The following is a 27,572-nucleotide window of genomic DNA, read 5'->3' on the forward strand; positions in this document are numbered from 1 at the left end:
TCGGTCTGAAGAACCTTTGGTTTTCTTTCAAATTTATTGCTCACCATGGCTACGTATTTCTTCAGCATGTCTGTGACTTGACTTTTTTCTTTCAGCAAATAGGCCACACAATATCTAGAGAAATCATCCAAGAATATTAGCACAAATCTGTTATTTCCCAATGATGGGATATTAAACGGTCCACATAAGTCACTGTGTATTAAGTCCAGTACTTTATTACTCCTATTTCCTGTGTATGCAGGAAATGAGGGTCTCACACCTTTTTGAGTAACACAGTCTATGCATTTCTCCATTTTACCAGCATCTGCACTTATCTGAATGCCTGTGGCTAGTTGCTTACTGTAAAGATCCTGGATCACCTTAAAATCACGATGTCCCAGGCGGCGGTGCCAGATTTCCAGACTACATTTACCATCATTCTTCCTTACTTGTGCCAGATGTGAGGCTTCACCTGAAATGCTCAGTTTATAAACATCATTATGCATAAAAGCTTCAGCATACACTTCATCATTTTTAGAGATTGTGCACTTACTGTTTTCAAAATGAATCGCAAATCCCTTCTTATCTAATGTAGATACACTAAGCATATTGCAAACTGCTTGGGGAATATACAAGACATCACTTACAGGAATTTCTTTAACTTCATTAGACACTTTGCATTTTAAGAATCCAATGCCTTTTGCTTGGATCTGAGTAGTCCCTGCGTTTGCAGTTTGAAGAATACCTTCTTCTGGACTCATTTCCTGAAAGAAATCCTTACAATTGGTTAAATGGCATGTGCTCCCCGAATCCAAAATCCAAGTACTTTCATTTGAATTATTATTTACCATAGTCAAAGATTTTTCTGCCATTAGAAAGCCCTTATGTTTATCATTGTCTTTCATACATCTTCTGCTTGGAAAATTCTTTTGTTCCATTGGCTTAGGTGAGCTAGAGGGGGTGTTTTGTGTTTCCTTACACCATTTAGATACATGTCCCTCCTTTCCACATGAATAGCAAATCAGCTTGCCCTTGGGTGGAGTTTTCCCATAGCTCCGCCTTCCTCTGTTCTTTGCCAAGAAATTTGTTTCATTTCCAGTGTTGCCAGGTGGGCGGTTTTCCGCGACCCGCCGCGGGAAATTTTTGCCCGCGGCGGGTTGCGGTTTTTTGGGCTCCTTTTTGGCTTCGGGGCGGTTTTTTCGCAGGCTTTTTCGGCCGCGGTGGGCGGGGTTAATGACGTTTCTGGGCGGGGTTAGTGACGTGGGAGGCGGGGTTAGTGACGTGGGAGGCGGGGTTAGTGACGGGGGAGGCGGGGTTAGTGACGGGGGAGGCGGGGCCGATGACGGGGGAGGCAGGGCCGATGACGGCGGGGGTGGGGTTGATGACGGCGGGGGCGGGGGTGATGACACGGGGGCGGGGGTGTCAGGGGCGGGGTTTGAGTTTGGGCGGGTTTTGGGCTGGATTTTGGGCTCCTTTGGGCTGGAAAAAAATTTTCCACCTGGCAACCCTGTTCATTTCTCTCTGACTTGCTTTGAGAACACATCTCCTCAGAATCATTAATTATGCATTCCTGCCTCAGTTTTGATGCTGCCTGTTCAAAAGATTGCCCTTCAATGGCTTCATTTACAGACCTAAAAACATCAAACTTCTTTGATAGTGAGGTAAAAAGAAATGCTCTTTTCAATGCATCACACATGGGAATTCCAGAAAGTTCTAACTTTTGAAATGAAGACATAAGATGCATAATGTGATCATTACATTTACTTTTATCCCTTAATTTGGTCTCATTTAACTCTGCTAACCAAATTGGTTGCTGTTTTGCATATGTAGTTGCATACATAGTTCTCAGTTTATCTAAAATGTCGTTTGCTGTATCTTTTGCCTCCACTAATATGGCTTGTTTCTCTGAGAGAGCTTCCAAAAACATGCACTTCACATAATAGTTTGCATTGTCCCATTCAGCCATATTTTCAGCTGTTCTGTTTTGGTCTAAACATATACTTAATTTCTTTGCTTGAAGGAGACATCTGAATCTTAGTTCCCATAGCTGATAATTAAATTCAGTTAATTTAGGCACCTTGAGAGAGTAGAAAAATGGTGAATTTCCTCCCTCAGCCATTTCTTAGCCTTCTGTCTGCTGTTTAGTGTGTGGGGGGAGAGACAGACAGACTGAATCTTTCTTTTAAAACTTAAGAGAAAAATTTGGCTTTTTCACTGCCTGGTAATATTTCTCCCTTTTTCAATTCCTGGGCTGGGCCCATAACCCTTTTGTTGGATTATTTGTAGTAAATAATTAGCAGATTTTATACACACAGCTTCAGCTTTAGAAATGTTAATTTCTTTCCTTCATCTCTCTCACATACACCCCAGAATAATTCACTGCTGAGTCACTTTAAAGTTGAAGTAACAAAACATCTGTTTACTCACAGTTTGTAGTTAGATTATATTCAGACAGGCTTATATATACATAATACTATACATTTGGATTATCAGCTCTTTCCATGTGCTTAGATGGTAATGGATGCTCACACCATAGATCCTCAGCTTAGGAGAGATCATGAGCTCCATGTGCTGTGCCTAACCCCCACAGGAAGTTGCATAGGTGTGACCTCTCTAAACAATTCACATCAGAGGTCACAGAGTAATCACAGAGAAAAAATTGTTGACAGGCAATGCATGTAAAATACAATACATTATTCCAACAGTTATGTGGATTTTAAGATTAAAAAATGGATAATGAGGTGAAATGTTTATGTGCAATATTTGAATAAAGATTTAATAGTAAATGAACAACGGTTGTTTTGGAATGTGAATGTGTATTTATCACAACTAATTGTAATTGTTTTGACCTTTTTTGGAATATTATATATATATACTAGTAACGAAGGCCTGTTTCAAATCGCAATGAAACGGGCGCTAGCAAGGCTCCCCTCCGTCCCTTTGTGTCTCTGTGTGTCGCCGGCCCCTCTGCAGCCTCCGTGCGAGAGCTACAGTGCAGTACAACGTTGGAGCTGAGAATGTGCTCTGCCCTCAACGTCATAACATTTGACGCGAGGGTGGGGCCCACAGACTGTGATTTTGTGTGGCTTCAGAGCTTCGAACTTACGAACCTGGCTTCAGTGACGTCAGTGCAAATAGAACGTTGAGGTATACTGTTTAAAAAGATATTTTAGTATATGTACATTATATATTTTTAAACATGTTTGATTGTTTCTGCTTGTCTCTTCATGTGAAGTATGATTGCCCTTATTTGTATTTTAATATGAATACAGATTAGTCTGTTTAGTTGATCACTTTACAATTGGAGTTCTTTAGGTTGTATTAAGTCTTCCACATGTATTTGTTTTACATTTTTACATTATACATATACAGATGTTTATATATTTATATATTTATGCTTTTCTATGTTTTACGTAGCCTTATTTCGTGACCCCTGATGCAGGTGGAGGTCCACTGAAACAGGGCCCGTGTCGGGTTCCTAAAGCTGGTGCTTTTTAATAAAGAAGAGCTTTTGTACCTTCCCTACGGCTGGTGAGAATTTGTGTCATCCTCTACTTTTCTTGGATTTTGTACCACTTGCACTCTTACCATGTTCTCTCACTCATCTGAGAGAAAAATGAAAGGTTTAAACATCTATTCCTCATGCATTATCTCCCCCCCCCCCCCCCACCACCAAAAAGATGAAGATGAAAGCCTAAGCTATTTGAAGCACTCACACCAAATGAGTACAGGAGAGAAGACAAGTTACACAGATGTTATACTCTCCAGTTTTCTCCTTCTGAAATTTTAATCAGCTTGTTGTGGTAGCACCCAATTATTTGCCAATTCTCTTATCAGCAAGGAGCAGCTGCCCTGCTACCTGTCCTTGCTTTCAGAAGCTAGAGAAAGAAGCCATGAAAAAACAGGACTGAGTCTAGTTGCATTAAGGTAGCATCTCTTGTACACAATATCTGCTGTGCCACGTTTAACATGTTCATGCTAGCCAATCTGATATGGGCAGTTTTCGTATAACTGCACATGATAACATAGACACGGTACTGCAGATTTCTTTTCTTTTACCGTAAGCACAATAAATCCTTTGAATTTTCCACTGTGGGTTTTTTTTATTTGTTAAGGTTTTTGCATACCCACACTAAAATTAGCTTTATGTAAATTTTATTGCAAGAGCCCCACTAAAATACATTTTACTGACAACACACTCAAACTTACCTGCCACAACATGGTCTCTACACCAAGGAGGAGATTCTAGATATGGCACCTAAAAAAAAAATCGGCATTGAAATCAATGCTGACTAAGGAGTCCTTTTACTAAGGAGTGCCAAACAGTGGCCTGCGCTGGTGTAGGCGCCTGCTTTGGGCACACGCAGGTCCATTTTTCAGCATGCCTGGGAAAAAGGCCCTTTTCTTGAGACCGAAAATGGACATGTGGCAAAATTAAAACCAGTGCATGCCCATTTTTGGTTTGAGACCTTACCTCCACCCATTGACTTAGCGGAAAGGTCTCACGCGCTAACCGGGAAGTAAGTGTCAGTGCATGTAAACTGCCGATTACCGCTGGGTATGCGCCATGCGGTAGAAAATAGAAAATATTACCACATGTTTTGGATGCATGTCAAAAGTGGAATTACTGCCTGGGGCATGCGGTAGCCGGGCATTTGTTCCAATCTGATGCATGTTGGACAAGCATAGGCGCCTACGTGCCTTAGTAAAAGGGCCCCGAAGTGTATTCTATAATCGGTGCCTAAATTTAGGTGCCAATTATAGAATATGCTTAGTTGATATCTCAGAGCCTAAATCTACTCACATGTATTTACACCAACAAAAATGTGGTGTAAATCCCAGTGCGTAGATTTACACGCACTGGGCCATATTCTATAACTATGTGTGTAAATTTCGGAACACCCACAAAACTCCCATTTCCCTGCCCATAACCATGCCCCTTTTGGCCTGCATGTGTTAGAAGTTTGACACACTTCGTTACAGAATATGCTTAGCGAGTTGTATGCCTACTTTTTAAGTAGTGCCAAATAGTGCTCATTACTGCTTGTTAAGTGCTGTTATCAGGGCTCATTAGCTTATTAAGCCAATTAAGTTGCGCGCATTGTTATAGAATCAGCACAAATCTCTAAGCACACTATATAGAATCTGAAGATAAGAGACTAAGAGGGGCATTTTCGAAAGAAATGTCTATGTTTGGATTTGGACATCTTTGTAAAACGTCCAAATCCAGGGGCGGGGAAAACCGTATTTTCAAAGCAAGATGGATGTCCATCTTTCATTCCAAAAATACCGTCAAAGACATCCAAATCCAAGGACGTCCTTAAATTTGGACTCCATAGATTTGGATGTCCTTGGATTTGGACTTCTTTGACTTTCAGCAATTTTCAAAACCAAAGACTTCCAAGTCAAAAACGTCCAAATGCAAGCCATTTGGACGTGGAGGAGCCAGCACTGGTCCCCCTGACATGCCAGGACACCAACCTGGAACCCTAGGGGGCACTGCAGTGGACTTTATAAAATGCTCCCAGGAACATAGCTCCCTTACCTTGTGTGCTGAGCCCCCCAAAACTCCTCCAAAACCCACTATCCACAACTGTACACCACTACTATAGCCCTTACAGGTGAAGGGCAGCACCTAGATGTGGGTACAGTGGGTTTATGGTGGGTTTTGGAGAGCTCGCTGTTTCCTCCACAAATGTAACAGGAGGGAGGGTATGGGCCTGGGTCCACCTATCTGAAGTGCACTGCAGTACCCACTAAAACTGCTCCTGGGACCTTCTTGCGTTGTCATGGACCTGAGTATGACATCTGAGGCTGGCACGAAATATTTTAAAAAATGCTTTTTGAGGGTGGGAGGGGGTTAGTGACCACTGGGGGAGTAACGGGAGGTCATCCCCAATTTCCTTTGGTGGTCATCTGGTCATTTCGGGCACCTTTTTGTGCCTTATTCGTAAAAAAAAAAAACGTCCGGGTGAAAATGTCCAAGTATTCGTTATGGACGTCCTTGCTTTTTTCGATTATGGGTCAAAGACGTCCAAGTGTTAGGCACGTCCAAGTCCCGCCTTTGCTACACCTCCGACACGCCCCCTTGAAATTTGGAATCCGTGCGACGGACTGCAGTTGGAGATGTCCAAAATCAGGTTTCGATTATACCGATTTGGACGTCTCTGGGAGATGGTCGTCCATGTTCTGATTTATGTCGAAAGATGGACATCCTTCTGTTTTGTAAAGTGCATCTTAACTGCCCTTGAAATTCCCCATACTACCTGGTCCATAATGAAAGAACCAGTTAGAACAAACAATTTCATCCTCAACTCATGATGAGTATGAAGGGAAGATATTCAATCAGCGGCAATCAGCGTTTTGCTGACTGCTGCTAGCACTATATCCAGAATTGCAATGCTAGGCCATGTTTGGGCTATGGCATTGAATCTCTGGGTATACAGAGCTGGTGAAAATATAGCTGGTTAAGTGCGATATTTGGCACTTAATTGACTATGAAGATAGGACTGTGTTTTATGCGGTCCTATATATACACTTATCTTAGCCAGTTAAGTGCTGACTCCGCCCCAAAATAGCTGGTTTTAGCTTAGATGCTAATTGGGCAATTTCAGCGGCACTATCCAGTTAAGTGCTGACGTAAATGCTTGGTTACTACTACTACTACTTAACATTTCTAGAGCGCTACTAGGGTTACGCAGCGCTGTACAGTTTAACAAAGAAGGACAGTCCCTGCTCAAAGGAGTTTACAATCTAAAGGACGAAATGTCAAGTTGGGGTGGTCTAGATTTCCTCAATGGAGGTATAGCGGTTATGTGTCAAAGGTGACATCAAAAAGGTGGGCTTTGAGTAAGGATTTGAAGATGGGCAGGGAGGGGGCTTGACGTATGGGCTCAGGGAGTTTATTCCAAGCATAGGGTGAGGCGAGGCAGAAAGGGTGGAGCCTGGAGTTGGCGGTGGTAGAGAAGGGTACTGAGAGGAGGGATTTGACCTGTGAGCGGAGGTTTCGGGTAGGAACGTAAGGGGAGATGAGGGTAGAGAGGTAATGAGGGGCTGCAGATCGAGTGCATTTGTAGGTAAGTAGGAGAAGCTTGAACTGTATGCGGTACCTGATCGGAAGCCAGTGAAGTGACTTGAGGAGACGGGTGATATGGGCATATCGGTCCTGACGGAAGATAAGACGTGCAGCAGAGTACTGAACGGATTGAAGGGGGGATAGATGGCTAAGTGGGAGGCCAGTGAGGAGTAGGTTGCAGTAGTCAAGGCGAGAGGTAATGAGAGAGTGGACAAGTGTTCGGGTGGTGTGCTTCGAGAGGAAAGGGCAAAGTTTGCTGATGTTATAGAGAAAGAAGCAACAGGTCTTGGCTATCTGCTGGATATGCGCAGAGAAGGAGAGGGAGGAGTCGAAGATGACTCCGAGGTTGCGGGCAGATGAGACGGGGAGGATGAGGGTGTTATCAACTGAGATAGAGAGTGGAGGGAGAGGAGAAGTGGGTTTGGGTGGAAAGACAAGAAGCTCGGTCTTGGCCATGTTCAGTTTCAGGTGGCGGTTGGACATCCAGGTAGCAATGTCAGATAAGCAGGCTGATACTTTGGCCTGGGTTTCCACAGTGATGTCTGGTGTGGAGAGATAAAACTGGGTGTCATCAGCATAAAGATGATATTGGAAACCATAAGATGAGATCAGCAAGCCCAGGGAGGAGGTGTAGATTGAAAAGAAAAGGGGTCCAAGGACAGATCCCTGAGGAACTCCAACAGAGAGCGGGATGTGGGTGGAGGAAGATCCATGAGAATGTACTCTGAAGGTACAGTGGGAGAGATAAGAGGAGAACCAGGAGAGGACAGAGCCCTGGAACCCAAATGAGGACAGTGTGGCAAGAAGTAAGTTGTGGTTGACAGTGTCAAAGCGGCGGATAGGTCGAGGAGGATGAGGATGGAGTTAATGACTTTTGGATTTGGCAAGAAACAGATCATTACAGACTTTAGATAGTGCTGTTTCTGTCGAGTGAAGAGGGCGAGAGCCAGACTGAAGCGGATCGAGGATGGCACGAGAGGAGAGAAAATCAAGACAACGGCTGTGAATGGCGCGTTCAAGTATCTTGGAGAGGAAGGGCAGGAGGGAAATGGGGTGGTAATTGGAGGGACAGGTAGAGTCAAGTGAAGGTTTTTTTGAGGAGTAGTGTGACTACAGCATGCTTGAAGGTGTCAGTGACAGTTGCAGTGGAGAGAGAGAGGTTGAGGATATGACAGATGGGTGGGGGGGGGGGGGGGGGGGGGGGCGGGTGACAGTAGGGGAGATGGTGTTAAGTAAGTTGGTGGGGATGGGGTCAGAAGAACAGGTGGTGCATTTCGAGGAGGAGAGAAGGTGGGCGGTTTCCTCCTCTGTGATATTAGGGAAAGAGGAGAAGGAGGCCTGGGTTGGTTGGATGAGGGAATGGGTTAAAGGGTGAAGGGGAGGAGGAGGCTTGGTGGTGAATTCGAGGTTGATCTTCTGCACCTTGTCGCGGAAGTAGTCAGCCAGTGATTGAGGAGAGAGTGAGGGGGGGGGGAGTGGAGGGCACTTTGAGGAGGGAGTTAAGGGTGGCGAAGAGACGACGAGGGTTAGAGCTGAGGGAATTAGTCAATTGGGTATAATAGTCCTGTTTGGCAAGGAATAGAGAGGCCTGGAAAGAGGATAGCATGAATTTATAATGAAAGAAATCAGTATGGGTGTGAGATTTCCTCCAGAGGCGTTCAGCCGATCGGGCGCAGGAGTGAAGGTATTGGATGCAAGGGGTCAGCCAGGGCTGGGGATTCGTGCGCCTTGTGGGACGGGAGATGGATGGTGCAAGGGTGTCCAGAGCAGAGGAGAGAGTGGCATTGTAAGTGGAGACAGCCTTGTCGACAGACTCAGAGGGCATGATGGAAGGGAGGAGATTAGAGATACTAGAGGATAGTGTGGGAGGGTCGACAGCCTGGAGATTCCTGGAAGTAGTGGTTAGTGTTGGGTGGGACTGAGAGGGAGGGTGATGAAGTGTGAAGGTGATCAGGTGATGGTCGGAGAGAGGAAGAGCTGAGGCGCAGAAATTGGAGGGTGAGCAGGTAGAGGAGAGAACGAAGTCAAGACAGTGGCCAGATTGGTGAGTAGGGGTGGTGGAGCTCAGTTAGAGGTTGAAGGAGGAGGTTAGAGTGAGGAACTGAGAAGCGTATGAGTCGGATGGGTTATCAGTGTGTATGTTAAAGCCTCCAAGAATGAGGGATGGGGATGAGGGCTCGAGAAAAACGGAGAGCCAGGCATCAAAGTCGGTGAGGAAGGGACTTATCAGGGGGGCGGTAAATGACTGCAACTCTGAGTGGCAGCGGATAGAATAGACGGATGGAGTGAACTTCAAAGGATGAGAAACAGTGAGACTGCGGTAGGGGGAGAGGTTGAAAACTGCAGGAGGGCGAAAGTTAGCCCCAGACAGGCGATTTAACTGGCTAGGAGTCTCTTCTGGCCATTTAAATAATTTTGAATATCAGGCCCGGAAAGACTAGCATGTCCCAATGCTTCCCTCTATTTTCTCCCATTCCTAATGGGTTCACTGGCTAAACAACTCCCTCTTTCCTCTTTTTGCCACCTCTGGATCACCTCCAAAGGCCCACTGCCCAACAGTCCCCCTTCTTCCACCCTTTTATCACAACACCCCAGAATCATCTTCAAAGGCATGATAGCTCAATATCTCCATGTACTCCTTACCATTACTATCAGTCATCCAGGTGGAGCAGCACAGCTAACAGGAATCTCCAGGTCCTACCAACCAAACACAGAATTGAATTGTCTGGATGGCGTTGGGAATCTGTACTGTGGCTCCCCTCCACTTCTCCTTCTCCTCCATATGACCAGCACGGTGAACATGTTCAAAACATATAACTGTCGGGCTAGCACTTTCAAATCCTAATGCTGATCTCATGCATCACAAGTTCAGCAAGTGCTGGCCCAATGACCACACCGTTTTGAAGGAACTCAAAGTGCCAGCCTTAAGAAAAAGGAGGAAGCGCAGCAATTAAGTCAAGGTCAGCAGTTAGGTACATGGTTGACTTGCCTTGGTTGTCAATATCCTTTTATTGGGCCTGAACATGGGCCAATGAAGTTGTATTTGTTCGTAGGAGCTCATATAACTGCCTATCCACTCATTAATTGTTTAGTGTGTACAATAAGCTATTCTAAACAGCATGATATTTTTAGCATTCTTAAAATGCTCTTAACACGCATGCAGATTTTATTGCACAGGACACTAAGTAGGTGAATTCACCCATAATGACAAAAAGGGACTGATATTGAGAGTAAAAGCAAATATATTTAGACTGTGCAAGTACTATGTAACATTTAAATTCTGCTCACATCTGCATCAGTAACAGCTCAAGGCAAGTTATATTCAGATACATCATATATTTCCCTGTTCCCAGAGGGCTTCAATCTAGGTTTGTACCCGAGGCAACAGAGGATTATTTAATCACTACAGTATATACAACATCTCTTTAGGCCAGGGCCAGAATTAGGTGAGGAATCTGGGAGCTACAGCCATTTCAAAATTAGCCTCAGCCTCCTTCCAGCACAAAGATGAAACATGATCTGCTAGGAGAAGAGCAAGCAAGCTGCAACAAATCCCTTATCTACTTTCTAGAGAATGGCACGGGGGGACAAAGTTGTCCACGTCCCTGCGGGCTCTGTCTCTGTCCCCACAAGCCTTCTCTGTCATAGATGGTCGGTAGCCCAACTGTTTGGGGAGGCTAAACGGGGTGGAGCTTACCTCCAAACGCTCCGTGGCAGCAACGTCAATGAAGAAAAAGACACTACAGGCTCGCTGCCAGCTACTCCATTCTCTCTGCACACAGTGTCCCGCCCTCGCGGAAACAGGAAATGCATCACCGCAGAAGGCGGGACACTGTGTGCAGAGAGAAGGGAGAAGCTGGCGGCGAGCCTGTAGTCTTTTTCTTCACTGACGTCGCTGCCACGGAAATAAAAGGTCAAAACGCGTGGGGCGGGGGGCGGGCTGCATCGCAAACGGAAGTCCACGATTGGGCTGGGGAGGCTTAGCCTCCCCAAGCCTCTTATATGGGGCGCCTATGTTCTCTGTGCCCCTACAGGCTCTGTCCTTGTCCCCGCCCCATCCTCGCAGGCTCTGTCCCCCTCCCTGCCCCATTCCAGTGGCTCTGTCTTCATCTGCAGAAGCCTCAAACACAATTTTATATTTAAATCTTTTTATTAAAGTATATAACATAGTAACATGGTAACATAGTAGATGATGGCAGAAAAAGACCTGCATAGTCCATGAGGAACAATATTCTGTGCAACTGTTCTGTATAAATCACAAATAGAAAACAATATTGAGCAACTGAAATAACTGTCCCCCCTCTACCCTTCCAACCCAAACAATATTTTTCTATTTTCTACCGCAGGGGGTGTTCCCGGCATTAATTGGCAGCGCGGTCACATTGACACATGCTGTATGGTTACTGCATGAGCCCTTACCGCTAAGTCAATGGCTGGCAGTAAGGGCTCAGGCCATAAATAGGCGCATGCCAGTTTTAATTTTTTGCACACGCCCATTTCCCGACCCATTAAAAATTGGCCTTTTCCCCAGCCACGATAAAGAGTGGCCCAGCGCGCGTCACACTACCGCAGGCCACTTTTTACCACGGATTTGTAAAAGGACCCCTTGGTGTCTTTTTAGCTCATCTGCATTCCACCTCGTCTGTGGTGTTCCCAAGGGTGCATTATCATCGCCTGATCTCCAGCTCTTTTCTCAATGGTTACACTTGCCTGATATTTAACATGTCATCCAATAGGGTAGAAACAATGCACCAATGTATTGGGGTGATATCCAACTTTGTATACCTCTGGGAAAGCATCACAGAGGTGACAGCATGTTTCAACATCATAGCTTAGTGGATGAAGATTCATGCTATAAAGTTAAATTCTTCCCAAACAGATGTCATACGAATCTGAAGTTCTTCCATGGTGGCTAGTAACCCACAAAGCAGGGGCATAGCCAGACACCCAATTTTGGGTGGGCCTGGGCCCAAGATGGGTGGGCAGAAGAACTCCGCCCTGTCCCACAAGTGATTTGGTCTCTCCCTCTCTCACCCGCATGCCATATGGTCTCTCAACCATCCCCCCTCCCCCGCATATCTTTTAAATAGCAGATTTTCACCAGCAGCAATTAGTAACTAATAAGCACTGCTCATGTTGGCCTCACAGCTTTCCCTCTAATGCAACTTCCTGTTTCCGCATAGGCAGGAATACATCAGAGGGAAAGATGTGGGGCCGGTGCGAACAGTATGTATCAGTTGCTGCAGGCAAAGATCTGCTATTTACAAGATATGCAGGAGGGATAGTTGTTAGGAGTTTTCGGCTGGTGGGGTTTGGGGACCTACCAGCCACATCATAGGTGTGCTGCTACTGAGTGGGCTCACCCTTGCCTACGCCACTGCCATAAAGTAGTTTTGCAAATGATTGAACAAGCCAGGATTTTAGGTATTATTTTTTACTCTCATTTGAAGAAAAAGTATCATATTCTCTGAAAGGGGAAGGGAAATGGGACTTGATATACCACCTTTTTGAGGTTTTTGCAACTATATTCAAAGTGGTGTCCATATATTCCGGTACTTATTTTGTACCAGGAGCAATGGAAGGTTAAGTGACTTGCCCACAGTCACAAGGAGCTGTAGTGGGACTCAAACTCAGTTCCCCAGGATCAAAGTCCACTGCACTAACTACTAGGCTACTCCTCCACTCTGGGATATGTCTGTTTTTTGTTCCACTCTCTTATTGCAGTGAGACTGGATTACTCCTGCAATATTTAGTACCTTGGCTTCCCAGCCACATGTTTTCATCACTTTCAGCTCTGCCAGAATAATGCTGCTTGTATTACTGCTAGTGTGGCTGTATTTGACCATGTTCACCCTGCCTTGTGTGAACTTCACTGGCTTGCTTTCAAAACTTCAGTACACTTCAAGACACTGGTCTTGACTCTCTGATATTGATCTGCTAATCTTCTAGCAGAGCATTGTGCTCTTATCAAGAGATGTTTCTTCAGCTTCCTTCCCTAAAGGTTTATAAACTAGAGTGAAAGAAAAAAATGAGCCTTTTCAGCTGCTGGTTGCCCTGGGACCAATAAAAGTAATATCAACAGTCTCCCCTTTTGAGTGTGTGTGTGTGTTTATGGACACTTTTTCCCCCAACCTATTTTATTATTAAGTCTTTATTATAACCACGCAATACTGAAACAGGCACCAAAAATAGAACAATACAATGTGGTAATTTTCCAAGTTTCACCCCTCCCCTCACCCCCTTCCCAATCAAAAAATACAGAACAACCGTCTCCCTTTTTATAAGGTTATCATATCCTGCCCATTTAAAAAATCTCTTTCCTCCTGATATTCAGTCAGTGGTGGGCAACGCTCTTGCTGTCTGCCACCTGCATTAAAACCAGATATTAAATGCTAGGCCATTTCTGGCGACTGGCATTGAATATCCAAGTTTTTTTTAACCGCTAAAACGTTAACTGGTTATACCAATATTCAGCACTAACTAGTTAACTTTTTAGCAGTCAAAGATAGGACGGCTGTTTATGCAGTTCTATTTGACCATTAAACTTATCAGGTTAGTAAGGGAACAACGATTATTGTATTATCCATCAGCATGTAATGTTAGGTTTAGGAGACTGCTGGCCACTTCTATCTCTTATAAGGCAATATCATTTTGGAATTCATTACTGTTAGACCTTTGAAAGATAAGCAATTATTTACTTTTCAGGAAGTCACTTAAAACTTTTATCTATTTATTTCAGAAACATTTTAATGTTTAATCCAGATTTTTTATTGAATTTATGTCTGTATCTGCTGATATGACTAATGTATCTTCTGAACACTTGGTTCATTCTTGTTTCTTGTGATCCTCTTAGAACTATTTATGGTATTAGCAGGATATAAGACCAGTGTAAAGTAAAGGATTTGAACCTGTGTCCCTTGGTTTAAGGCTAACTGTGCCTTTTCTGCCTTTGAAAATTGGGATTTGGACATTTCAATCACAGGGACTTCCACTTGGGCATTTTGAGACATCCATATGCTTCGAAAATAAGCTCTGTAAGTCTAAATTGTACCTGAGGTAGCAGAGAGTGAAGTGACTTGCCCAAAGTCACGTGAAAGGCAATTCTATAAAGGCACTAATTTGGCACCTACTTTCCTTTACGGAATACTAGCAGAACCAGGTATATATGTGTGTAGGCGCAAGCACTTATATCAGCCATAGAACTGGTGTAAATATTCACCTCTAGATTCAGGAGATATGTGCATAACTTATTGTACTCTATATAAGTTATACAAGTAAATATGTGCCTTACCCATGACACACCCAGACTGCTCATGTGAACGCCCATTTGCAAAGTGCATGCTATCGAAGATATATGTACTCACAGAATAGTGTGTAGCCGGATTATTGACATTTCCACACATATACACATATAAATTATTATTATTATTATTTATTGCATTTGTATCCCACATTTTCCCACCTATTTGCAGGCTCAATGTGGCTTACATAGTTTGTTATGGTATAGTCATTTCATGATAACAAAAACACTTAGTATTGTACAGAGATTAAAGAAAGAAAGAAAGAAAGAAAGAAAGAAAGAAAGAAAGAAAGAAAGAAAGAAAGAAAGAAAGAAGGAAAGTGTTATTCGGATGGTATGGAAGGTGGACTTTAATAATTGGGAATATTGGTGAGGTAATGTTGTAATAATTGGGAATATTGGTGAGGTAATGTTGTATGACTAGAATACTGTCATTTACACATGGACTTGTCACCCAGCTTTAGCAGGCTCCTTCAAAGAGTGTCAATGGGAGAAGGAGAATTTGAATCCTGGTTTCACTGGTTCGCAACCTACTTCTCGAACCACTAAACTACACCTGCAGAGTAGCAAAACTTATAGCAAATGGAACTCTTGTTCATGTGCGTGACTCACACGTCACTTCTGTGTCCTATTTCCCTCCCCAAAAGAGAATTTTTGTTTGTTACCTCTTACCGACACTTCTTCTGACAGTTGTCCTCTGTGAGCCCATCCTCATCCTCTCCCACAATATCCACCGCTGAAAAAATCAAGGCAACCAGAACCGCAAAGCAGCAAACCAGGGCAAAGATCACGATGCATTTTTGTTGAGACTAGAACACAAAAGAAGGTTGTAAGGAAAGAGAATAGAAATCATTTCAAGTAGTAATAACATTTATTTAAGTGATAGGGATGGTTTACACATTCAGCTGTTAAAGGCAGGGGTGGGCAACATGTGGTCCACGAGCTACACAAGGCCCACCACTGAATTTTAAGTGGCCCTCAAGATTATGGGAAGTATACACAGAAAATGGCCCATACAAACAGGGCCGCCGAGAGAGGGGGACAGGGGGGGACAAAATTCCCGGGGCCCGGGCCTCCAAGGGGGCCCAGCGCCGCAGTCCCACCCGCCACCGCCACCAGGCCCCTTCCACCCGAACCCCCGCCAGCAGAAGTGCTGTCTTCTGTTCTGACTCCGGCTTGCGCGGCCCACAAAGATGCGCTCCTCTCAGCTGATCTCCACTGTATTCTGCAGGGCTTCTGTGCGTCTGACGACCTGCATGTGCAGGACGTCAGATGCACAGAAGCCCTGCAGAGTACAGTGAAGATCAGCTGAGAGGAGCGCGTCTGTGTGGGCTGCGCAACCCGGAGTCAGAAGACAGCACTTCTGCTGGCAGGGGTTTGGGTGGAAGGGGCTTGGCCCGGTGGCGGGTGGGACTGTGGCGCCGGGCCCCTCTCAGGGGGGGGGCGACGACAACCTGGGGGGTGGCAGTGGGGGCGGGGCCCAGGGGGCAGGGCCGGGGGCCCGGGAGCGGCCTTGTCCCGGGCCCGGCCCAGTCTCTTGGCGGCCCTGCATACAAACATCATTAACCAGAGTTTTGTAGTCAGTACAACCATTGAAGGATACAACAATAAGACAAGATTTGTTGACAGGAACTGTTTGGAAAGACAGAAATATACAGTAATAGGCCATTCTGATAATAGTGTATCTTCATTCAGTCAATACATTGAGTTTTGGTGGCAGTGAATTATATGATGCATTTAGTAATCTTCTGTGTGCAGCCTGCTAGGGATAGTACTGACATTCATGTGGCCATCTGTGTATAAAGTTTGCTCACCTAGGGTTACATATGTCCGGTTTTACCCGGACATATCCTCTTTTTGACTAAATCAAAATTGGCACGCATCCATTTTGGGTCTGAGACCTTACCGCCAGCCATTGACCTAGTGGTAAAGTTTCACGTGGTAACCGGGTGGTAATGACCTACGTGCGTCAAACGCCACTTGGTGCAATAAAAATTTATTTTTGGGACGTGCATATCAGACGCACGCCAAAAATGAAATTACCGCAAGAGCCACGTGGTAGCTGGGTGGTAACTCCATTTTGATGTGTGTTGGGCGCACGTAGACACTTACACGGCTTAGTAAAAGGGCCCCTTACTTAGCACTTGGACCTTCAAGCCTCTTCAGGAAGAAAGGAGGATATATTGACTCAATATTATAAACAGAGGGAGGGAAGCATTTTAGGAAAGAAACTGCTCTGAGTATAAAACCCTGTATCCCTATTTGGTTAACTGTCTTTGGCTTTCTGCCTCTCTAGCTGCCCTTCCAGCCTAAAGCCCTGCCCACTTAAATCACTTCTCAGTAGCTAACCACTGATTTTCAGTGGCACTTAACCGGTTTGTTCTGCTGAATACTCGCGGTTAGTGCCTGCGTCAAAATCGGCTAACTTGTGGGTGTTCCGGGGGCAGAGTTGGCACTTATGTGGTTAACTGCCAATATTCAGCCCTTGTCCGCATAAGATAACCACTTAAATTGGGCCGCATAAATATCACCCTATCAGCTTATGCGGACAAGGGCTGAATATGCACTTAACCGCAAACATTTTAGCGGATATTCAATGACTGGCCCTGGACATGGCCTGGCATTGAATGTCTGGGAACTCAGTCGGCAAAGGACATAAAAATGCTGACTGCCACCGGCTAAATATCGGCTGGTTTATATTTGGCTACCCAAGCTACTATAAAGAGTTCAAGGAATGATCCAGGAGTAAACAGGAAATGATCACTGCTTAAGCTTCTGTCCTGTTGGGTGCCTCAGGGAATAGAGAATCCTTTACATCCATTCTGAGAAACTAAGGAGAGGAGAGTATGGGCTACATATGTGTTTTCCAGCAAGGCATCCTGGATTTTGTTCATCTAATGGTGGTTCAGGAACACCTACGAGGCTGAAGGAAATCTACAGGGTTTCTGAGGAGCCAAGTACATCTCAGCTGATCCAGATTTCCTCAGTGTCCCCTGAGCCTTCTCACAGCTGTGTCCTGAAGTGTAAGTGGATCTTGTATTGAACTGTATTGGCATCTACCCTCAGTAGTAGGCTAAAATGGGAGGAAGAGTTGGATGTTCTCTATGATGTGGGATTAGGAATATAAGAGTGCCAGAGACATAAATAATTTAGGTGCTGCTCTTGCCACAGTGTAATTTTATTTTCCAAGAAACTGGTTTCAGTAAACAGTTCAGAAAATCATCACTGGCTTTGCCCGAGTTATTGTAAGAATGAAGAAAAGGAATAGAAAGTAAGAAGATGCTCACAGCTTCCCGGTCATAACCAGTAACAACCTGGTCCCAGTCCAATAAATATTGTTTAGATTGGGGTTTCCATGTATATCTGGGCATACACTGAGGCAATCCCCCACCTCCCCCTTACACTGTTAAGTAGCGTGGCTTCAGTTCTGTATTCATACAATCATCGGACGGTGAGTGATCACTCCTGTAATTTTAAAAGGTTTGAGTGATGAAACATCTCCACCAAGCACAATTTCAAAAGAAAACCAATTGAGGAGTCCTAGGAATGCTCTCTACATTATGGATGTAAAATAGGGAATCATATTAAAAAGCTATGGCATTCTCCCTGTCTACAATAAATTTATGGGTCGATATCTAGCCACCATCTTTAGCATCTTTTAAGTTCTAGCCACAGTGGAGGAGTGGCCTAATGGTTAGTGTAGTGGGCTTTGCTCCTGGCAACCTAGGTTCAATTCCCACTACAGCTCCCTGTGACTTTGGGCAACTCACTGAGGGGCCCCTTTACTAAGACACACCAAAAAATGGCCTGTATGTGTTTTGGACCTGCACAGGTTCATTTTTCAGCACGCCTGGAATAAAGGCCTTTTTAGTGGCCGAAAATGGATGTGCCGCAAAATTAAAACCAGCGTGCATCCATTTTCGGCCTGACACCTTACCGCCACTCATTTAGTTAGCGGTAAGGTCTCACGCGCTGACTAGACGGTAATCATCAGCACGTGTAAACTGCCGATTACCGCCAGGTAAGCGCCAGACGGTAGAAAATAGAAAATATTTTCTTCCGTATGTTATGGATGTGCGCCAAAAATGGAATTACCACCTGGGGCATGCGGTAGCCGGGCAGTACTTCCAATCTGACGCGCATTGGACGCATGTAGGCGCCTACGCACCTTAGTAAAAGGGCCCCTGAACCCTCCATTGCCCCAGGTACAATAACATAGATTGTGAGCCTTCTAGGGACAAAGAAATTACCTGCATATAATGTGTACAGTGCTGCGTACATCTAGTAGCGCAATCCAAATAATTAGCAGTATTAGTACAGTTAAATACAGACATTTAGCACTGCTATTCAGACAGTGAGCAGTGTATTGCGTAGCTTTATTATTTTTTCGTTGACGTATTTAGCACGTTTGTCTGCGGATGGGATGTCTGGTTGTTAAAAGACAGTTATTGCTCTTTAAGGGCTCGTTAGCCAATTAAGTTGCGCACACATCTCAGGATCGCCGCACCCAAATTTAGACACCTAAATATAGGCACCATTTATAGAATCTGGGGTATATTGTACACACTTATGTTGACACCATTTTGGAGCAATTGTAAATGTATGCATGCACTCTATGAGTGCATCGAAGTCAAATATATGCATATACAGTGCTTTTTTTGTGCCGGTATGCAATGGTACGGCGTACCAGCACCTTTCTTTTGCTTCCCCCTCCTCCCGGTGACCTCTCCCTCCCAGCGAGTCCTGCACTTGTTCTGCCCGCATCTGCAATCTTTCCCGGACCCCACTGCCCCTCCCATCCTGTGTTATCCTATCTTTTTCTGCCCCTTTCATGCACCCACCTTGCAGCACCATATCCCTCCCGTTCCACTTTGCTTGCTCTGCGCTAATAAACAAGCATGGCATACACGCGGGACCGTGGCTCTCTGCCTGCCGCTATTGCTTCTTGTGCGAGGTTAACTTCCGGGTCGGCACAGGAAGCAGTAGCGGCAGGCAGAGAGCCACGGTCCCATGAGTCTGCCATGCTTCACTCATAAGGGCTATGGTAATGGTGTAGAGTTGTGGGGAGTGGGTTTGGGGAGGGATTTGGGGGGTTGAGCACCCAAGGTAAGGGAGCAATGCACCTGGGAGCTATTTGTATATATTTTTTAATTTTTAGAAGTGCCCCCTAGGGTGCCCGGTTGGTGTCCTGGCATGTCAGGGGGACCAGTGCACTACAAATGCTGGCTCCTCCCACGAGCATATGCCTTGGATTTAGCTGGGGTAGAGATGGCCGCTTTTAGTTTCCATTATCGCTGAAAAACAAAACCGGTGATCTCAAACCCAGCGAACTCTGGCATTTGGACGGGCCAAACCGTATTATCGAAAGAAAAGATGGCCGGCCATCTTTTTCGATAATACGGTTCGGCCAGCTGTTTGCGGTGCCGCCAAAATAGATCACCGGCAATCTATTTCGCTTGCGCCGTTCGATTATTCCCCTCTATCAGGCTTATTTTCGAAAGAGAAGGGTGCCCATCTTCTGACACAAATCGGGAGATGGGCGTCCTCTCAGAGTCGCCCAAATCAGCATAATCGAAAACCGATTTTTGGCGTCCTCAACTCCTTCCCATCGCAGGGATGACCAAAGTTCACGGGGCGTGTCGGCACCGTAGCAAAGGCGAGACTGGGGCGTGATTAAGAGATTATTATTATTAGCATTTGTATAGCGCTACCAGACGCATGCAGCGCTGAACATCTGATACAAGAGACAGTCCCTGCTCAAAAGAGCTTACAATCTAAATAATACTGACAGACAAGACAGTTAAGGGTGAGGGAAGTAATGGGTGAGAAGGAAGGAAGGGACAAGGGGAGGGCAATTGAGTAGTGGCTAGGAGCTAAAAAGCAGCAGTGAAAAGGTGGGTTTTCAGCATTGATTTGAAAACAGGTAGAGATGGAGCTAGACTGTAGGTCCAGGAAGTCTATTCCAGGCATAAGGTGCTGCGAGAGAAAAGGAGCAAAGCCTGGAGTTAGCAGTGGGCAACCTCGGCCGATAATGGAAAAAAGAAGGGCGTCCCTGACGAGCATTTGGCTGACTTTACTTGGTCCATTTTTTCTTGTGACCAAGCCGTGAAAAGGTGGGTACAGTGGGTTTTGGGGGGGGTTTGGAGGGCTCAACACTTAGCACCACAAGTGTAACAGGTAGGGGGGGGGATGGACCTGGGTCTCCCTGCCTGAAGTGCACTGCACCCATTAAAAATTGCTCCAGGGACTTGCATACTGCTGTCAAGGGGCTGGGCATGACATTTGAGGCTGGCATACAGGCTGGCAAAAAAGGTTTTTATTTTTTTAGTGTGGGAGGGGGTTGGTGACCACTGGGGAAGTATGGAGAGGTCATCCCCCATTTCCTCCGGTGGTCATCTGGTGAGTTGGGGCACCCTTTTGAGGCTTTGTTGTGAAAATAAAAGGATCAAGTAAACCCGGCGAAATACTGATTAATGCTGTTTTTTTCCATTATCCGCGAAAGCTGGCCATCTGGTAGCCATGCCCATGCCCGCCCATGTCCTGCCTTCGCTACGCCACCGACACGCCCCCTTGAACTTTCACAGGCTCGGCGACGGGAAAGCAGCGATGGTGTCAAAAAAGCAGCTTTCGATTATACCGATTTCGCTGCTTTTGAGAGATCGCCAGCCATCTCCTGATTTATGTCAGAAGATGCCCGGCGATCACTTTCGAAAATAAGCCTGATAGGCACCTACACGGCTTAATAAAAGGGCCCCTCAGTTTTTGATCAAATCCATGAAGAAAGAAAATCGAATACTTTCAAAAGAGCTTCTATAATTTGTTGAATATGTGTTTAAATCAGCGCCCCCCACGCTTGTTTGAGTATGAATCAGTAATCCTCATCATGGAAATGAGATTGGGGCTTGACAAAACTGCTTTACAGTAAAACATATCAATGTCATTGGAAGCAGTTTAGTGAAGCTTGATCACCTCTCCAGTCCCCAGTGTAATATATGCTCTTCAACAGTGGTGCCAGCAGCATTAAAGCTGTATCAAGAGTATGATGGATGTTAGACTAGCATTAGCAATTCTGAATATGAGCCAGGGTTTGTCTTTGGCAGAAGCCTGCAAGAGCAAAATAAAATCCCCTTCGTGGTCTATGCAATTATTATTATTATTAGCAGTAGTAGTATTATCATATAATAATAATAATAATAAAAAAATAAAAACTTGCTATACTGCTTTTAACTACCACAAAGCTGGTCAAAGAGGTTTAAAATCTAATATTCACATAAAAGAAAGGAACTACGTCATAATAGGAAACTAAAATCAATCATACCAGAGAACACACAAAGTAAAAAATTCAGGTTAATGCTGCCAAAACTCCAACCTCAACAAACCTAAGGAGGTCTTTTACAATGCCAAACTAATGTTTTTAGCTTGCAATAAAAATCAACTAGCGGTAAACGCCAAGATGCCAATAGGAATATAATGGACATCTCAGCGTTTACCGCCAGCTTATTTTTACCACAAGCTAAAAACGCTAGCGCAGCTTTGTAAAAGACCCTCTAAGTCATCTCAAAAGACTTCTGAAAAAGCCAAGACTTTAGTTTACTCTAAAGTTCTAAAGACAGCTCACCTCTGACTGACAGAGGAACAGAATTCAATGTTGCAGGTGCCATAAAAAAAAGAACAACACTGTGACCTAGGCTGTACTTTCTAACTGTGCATCACCATAGCTAGGCAAAACTAGACGATGGTTGTTTAAGGATCTGAGAACTTGCCCAGGTGAATAAGGAATAGCAAGCGATGATAGATAACCTGGGGTATCACAATGATAACCTTTGAAGGTTAAAAGAAGTTTAAAAATTATGGGAATTGGTAACCAAAGATTGAGTTATGTGAGTGGATTTACACAAATTATACTATGCACTTTCTTGCCCTGCAGGCTATCTTTGGTGCTAGCACTGACATGCACTAAAATTATAATACACGGACTGTGCATGTGCTTTATTGGATTTAACTCATGTCTTTCAGTAGAAGTTCAAGGTGAGTTACATTCAGATAGTGTAAGTATATTTCTGTCCATAGAAGTCTTACTACTACTACTACTATAAATCATTTCTATAGCGCTACCAGTCGTACGCAGCGCTTCACATTTAACATGAAGAAAGACAGTCCCCTGCCCAAAAGAGCTTACAATCTAAATCACGACAGACAGGACAAATAAGGGATAAGGGTCTTACTATCTAAGGGGCCTTTTTACAATGCCGCAATAGAGCTTTCATGGCATTGGCGTGTGTCTATCTGGCACTACCGACAGCCCACCATGGGAGCCGGCAGTAGTGCTGCCTCCACCGTGCACCATTTCTGGTATGAAGAAAAATGGGGGGGTTTTGTGCTGGGGTAGGGTTACCATATTTTGTGTCCTCTCAAAAAGAGGACACATGTCCCGCCCCCCTGCCCCGCCCATGCCCCACCCCTGTCCCATCCCTTTTGCATCCTCGCCTCGCCCCTGTCACATATTCCCCCCCCTCCCCGGGTCACATATTCCCCTCCCCTGCCCCCCATCACCTCCCCTCCCCCGGGTCACCTCCCCTCCCCTTACTTACTATCTACTGCCCTGGTGGTCTAGTGACCTCTTCGGGGCAGGAAAGAGCCCCTCTTTCCTGCCCGGAGCTCTGTCCTTGCCCTGCATCCTGTTGCTGTGACGGTCTTGGGATTCAAAATGGCTGCCGAGAGTTGAAGTCTTGCGAGGCCAGGGCAGTAGATAGTAAGTAAGGGACGGGGAGGCTAGGATAGGCCCGCCACCCGCCCGCCCGTTTGTCCAGAAATCCGGACAAATGGGCGGACTGGCAAAACCCGTCCGGATGACCGGACATGTCCTCAAAAAGAGGAGATTTCCGGGTAAATCCGGACAAATGGTAACCCTATGCTGGGGTCTTACCCAGCAGTAATCGGTCAGCGCCGTGCACTGCCCAGTTAGTGCAGGAACCCTTACTGCCTCCTAAATAGGTGTCAGTAAGGGCTGCTTCCGGCAATGGCCACTCGGCAAGTGTGCACTTACTGCATAGCCATTTCCTTTTTTTGCCTTTTACCCCGCTGCAGTAAAAGGGGCCTCAGTGCATGGCAAATCCACATGCCGATGCTACCACAGGGGCCCTTTTACCACAGCTTGATAAAAGGGGCTCTAAGTTTGTACCGAAGGCAATGCAGTGCCTGGTGTGCATTAGGAATTGGTTATTGGACAGAAAACAGAAGGTAGGGTTAAATGGTCATGTCTCTCAACCTGCTTGTCTGGACTGATCTAGCTAAATAAAAAGAATCTTATTTATTATAAATAAATAAATATACACATTATATAGTTTTTTATAATATGCCATTAGTTTAGCTAAACAAGCTTTTCTTTGCTCTACTTGGAAACAGCTGCTTAATTTATACATTTATATAATTTTACATATATGTACATATACATACATACATACATGTAATATCCCATGATATGGGTATTACTAAGACAGCAGAGTGTCACGGGACTAAAAGGTGAGCCCTTGGGCCGCCACCGAGTTTCCAACTGAAAGGTTGTAGGGACTCATTGATGGTGGCCAAGTCCAGGGAACCTCTGATAACAGGAAGTCACAAATCTGAGCAGGACTAGAATCTGGATAGCTGAGCGAAACAGGGGGCTAGAGCAACGAACTGGAGACTGAAATACTGGTAGGCAAGGCTGGAACTGGAGGCAAGGCGGCTTTGGACTGGGACTGCAGGCAAGGCAGGACCAGAGACAAGGCAGGCTTGGCTGAAACTGGAGGAGGCAGGCAAGGCAGGAACCAGAAGAAAGGTAGGAACCGGAGGGCAGACAAGGCATGGCGGGCCGGCAGCAACAGGAATCGGGAAGCAAAGGCGATCGCTTGCAAAAGCAGGGCTGACAGGAATTAGGGTGTTTAAATGCCTCTGCTGGATTACATCATTGCAGAAGCATCAGAATAGCTTCAGGCTGCCGGACTCATAACTAGCACTATGGCGTGCACACGCATTCCTACAGAAGGCTGGGTCCTACTAGCGTCACAATGTTGAAGACTTGGTGGAGTGCATCAGCCCATTGGGTAATGGCATCCCACTGTGAATCGAGGCCCAGAACACAGCCAAGACCATAATACAGACATAGATTTTTTCAGAGGCCCTGGGGGGAGGGAGGTCCCTGCCAGTGGACTGAGATTGGGAGGCCTGCCCAGGGGAAGGGTTGGCAGAGATAAAGTGGTTCCCTGTAGTGAGTGATAGAAGGGGTGGAATTGGAAAATAGTAAAAGGGATTGAAGTGAGGTAGGTACGTGAGGACTTTGGTAGCTTGTACCCCTGCCAGGACCCTTGGGAGCACTGGGGAATCCTGGAGTGAAAGAAATAAATGCAGGCGAGTAAAGAAGTAGTTTCTGCCCCTATAAGTGGCAACTGAGAAGGAGACAGAGCTTCAGGTAGATAAGGGGAATCCAGCCTGGAAGGAGGAACCAGAGCAGGGAAAGCCTGTTCAAGGCTGGGATGCAGCCCTGCGAGGTGCATCGCACAGTGCTGCGTATGTCTAGTAGCGCTATAGAAATAGAAGTAGTAGTGTAAGAAGGACAGCCTAAAGGGTCTGTGCCTGAAAGAGCTGGGTAGGTATCAAGAGTAATAGGAGCAGCCTTGGATTTATTGCTGGCAAAACAGGATGGATAAAGGACAGGAGCATGTGTAAATATGTACAGCCTTGGAATATTCATAGAATGAAGTGGATGGAGTAGCTAAGATAATCAATATATCTAAAGAGTTCTGAAATGTTTAACTGCTGGATGCAGAAGTTCCAGTAAAGTTATTTTGCACTGAATAAAAATTCATGGAGTGCAGAATGGTCCTCGAAGAGTGAACGGGGATGCTTGCTTTCTGACTGGTAAAGTGCTGTTGGTCAGATTGAACTACCTTCCCAATACCCCAGATCTCTATTCTGGACCACTGACCCACTTCCAAGCTTGACAACAGGCGAATTGGGACTGTGAGTGCAGTGTGTGTGAGATCTCCTGTGACACCATGGTAAAGAGTTGTGCTTGTAGCCTGGGTCAGATTGAAGAAGCGAAACAGAGCTGAGCTGTGTGAGTGAAAAATGGAAACAATATGAAATATTGTTAATACTATAAATATAAGTTAAATGTCAGACAGTATGTTTCCAGAGTGCATACCAAAGAAGAAGGAACTGGTCTGGAGAAGCTGAATGAGCAATGGTTGGAAAAAATGTGTCTTGTGAGAGTAAATTGACCGCAGTGTTTTAGAAAAAGGCAGTGCTGCAGAGGATCTGTTTTAACTGCATCAACAACTCTTGAAGCTTAGCTTCCACCTCAAGTTCTTTCCTAACCAGTTTATGAGATGTGGAGGGGCATTTTCGAAAGGGACGTCCAAGTTTTGATTTGTACGTCCTCACAAAACATTCAGATCCAGGGGCGGGGAAACCCGTATTAACGAAACAAGATGGGCGTCCATCTTTTATTTCAATAATATGGTCAGGGACATCCAAATCTGGAAATTTAGGTCGACCTTAGAGATGGTCGTCCTTAGACATGGTTGTTTCTGATTTTCGGCGATAATAGAAACTGAGGACTCCCATCTCAGAAATGACCAAATCCAAGCCATTTGGTCGTGGGAGGAGCTAGCATTCGTAATGCACTGGTCCCCCTGACATGCCAGGACATCAACCGGGCAACCTAGGGGGCACTGTAGTCGACTTCAGAAATTGCTCCCAGGTGCCTAGCTCCTTTACCGTGTGTACTGAGCCCCCCAAAACCCTACGAAAACCCACTACCCACAACTGTACACCACTACCATAGCCCTTACGGGTGAAGGGGGGCACCTAGATGTGGGTACAGTGGGTTTGTGGTGGGTTTTGGAGGGCTTGCTGTTTCCTCCACAAACGTAACAGGTAGGGGGGATTTGGGACTGGGTCCGCCTGCCTGAAGTGCACTGCACCCACTAAAACTGCTCCAGGGACCTGCATACTGCTGTGATGGACCTGAGTATGACATCTGAGGCTGGCATAGAGGAAGGAAATCAATATTTTCAAAGATATTTTTTGAGGGTAGGAGGGGGTTAGTGACCACTGGGGGTGGTCATCTGGTCATTTCGGGCACCTTTCTGTGCCTTGGTTGTAAGAAAAACACGACCAGGTGAAAACGTGCAAGTGCTCGTCAGGGACGCCCTTTTTTTTCCAATATGGGTCGAGGACGTCCAAGTGTTAGGCATGCCCAAGTCCCGCCTTCGCTACACTTCCGACACGCCCCCTTGAACTTTGGCCGTCCCTGCGACAGAAAGCAGTTGGGGACGTCCAAAATTGTCTTTCGATTATACCGATTTGGACGACCCTGGGAGAAGGACATCCATCTTCTGATTCATCTCAAAAGATGCGTGTCCTTCTCTTTCGAAGATGAGCCCAATAGAGGCATATTTTCAAAGCAGGGGCAGACTGACCATTCAGGCAAACGGGAAGTGCCCGAGGGCCAAGAGACTCCAGGGGGCCCAGAGGCTCTGCCCAGTTGCCCTTGCCCGCCGTAGATGCCGTCACACACTACAGGTGCCCTGGTGGTCTAGTGGCTGCCACCGCACATTCTAAAAATAAGATAAAGCTGCAGTACCGGTACAGAGCCCCATGCTTACAACACTGACAGTGAGGCTTGCCGAAACCTCGCCCTTGTGACACTTCCTGCTTCAGTGGGGGGAGGTTCCAGCAGAGCCTCGCTGTCAGTATTGTAGCACGCGGTTCTGTGCAGGCAGGCAGTTTTATCTTTTTTAGAGCTCAAAAGTGCTGCAATAAGGAGCCAGTCTGAAGTGGGGTGGGGGAAGACAGACCGCAGGAGCCATGGATTTGTTGCAATGAGCTGAGATGTGATATAAAACCAATGTGCAATGAAATGCAGCAGTAATGATTTGTTTTATCCAATGGTGAACAGTGTATGCAAATGTATGTGTATATATTACTTATTAAAACTGTTAGTCAAAAATAATTTTGAAAATAAACATTTCAATTTTAATATGCTTTCTATAGATATTGCAATTGATTGTGAGTGGATAGCCTATAAATTTTCGCTGGTCATTATTATAAAGTACATAAAGACAATCATAGCCATTTGCTGTTTTGAGTTGCTAAAATAATAAAGTTATGTAAATAAATGAGCAGCCTGGTATGGGACCCACTAAGGAGGTCAGAATGAGAACAGGGGACGCA

General features: G+C 45.4%; 1 protein-coding gene across 2 annotated transcripts in view; it reads right to left on the reverse strand.

Annotated features, from left to right (window-relative positions):
* Positions 1-27,572, reverse strand: part of PLD5 (phospholipase D family member 5) — a 336,130-nt gene that overhangs the window by 220,580 nt on the left and 87,978 nt on the right. The window contains exon 2 of one of the 2 annotated variants that reach the window (XM_030196423.1): positions 15,027-15,163. In XM_030196423.1, the coding sequence (XP_030052283.1) occupies positions 15,027-15,163 (137 nt within the window). Of the gene's footprint in view, positions 1-15,019; positions 15,164-27,572 lie in introns of those variants that run through there. The other variant, XM_030196424.1, reaches the window with a different exon arrangement.

The sequence above is a fragment of the Microcaecilia unicolor genome, chromosome 3 (assembly GCF_901765095.1).
Source record: "Microcaecilia unicolor chromosome 3, aMicUni1.1, whole genome shotgun sequence".
Taxonomy (NCBI): Eukaryota; Metazoa; Chordata; class Amphibia; order Gymnophiona; family Siphonopidae; genus Microcaecilia; species Microcaecilia unicolor.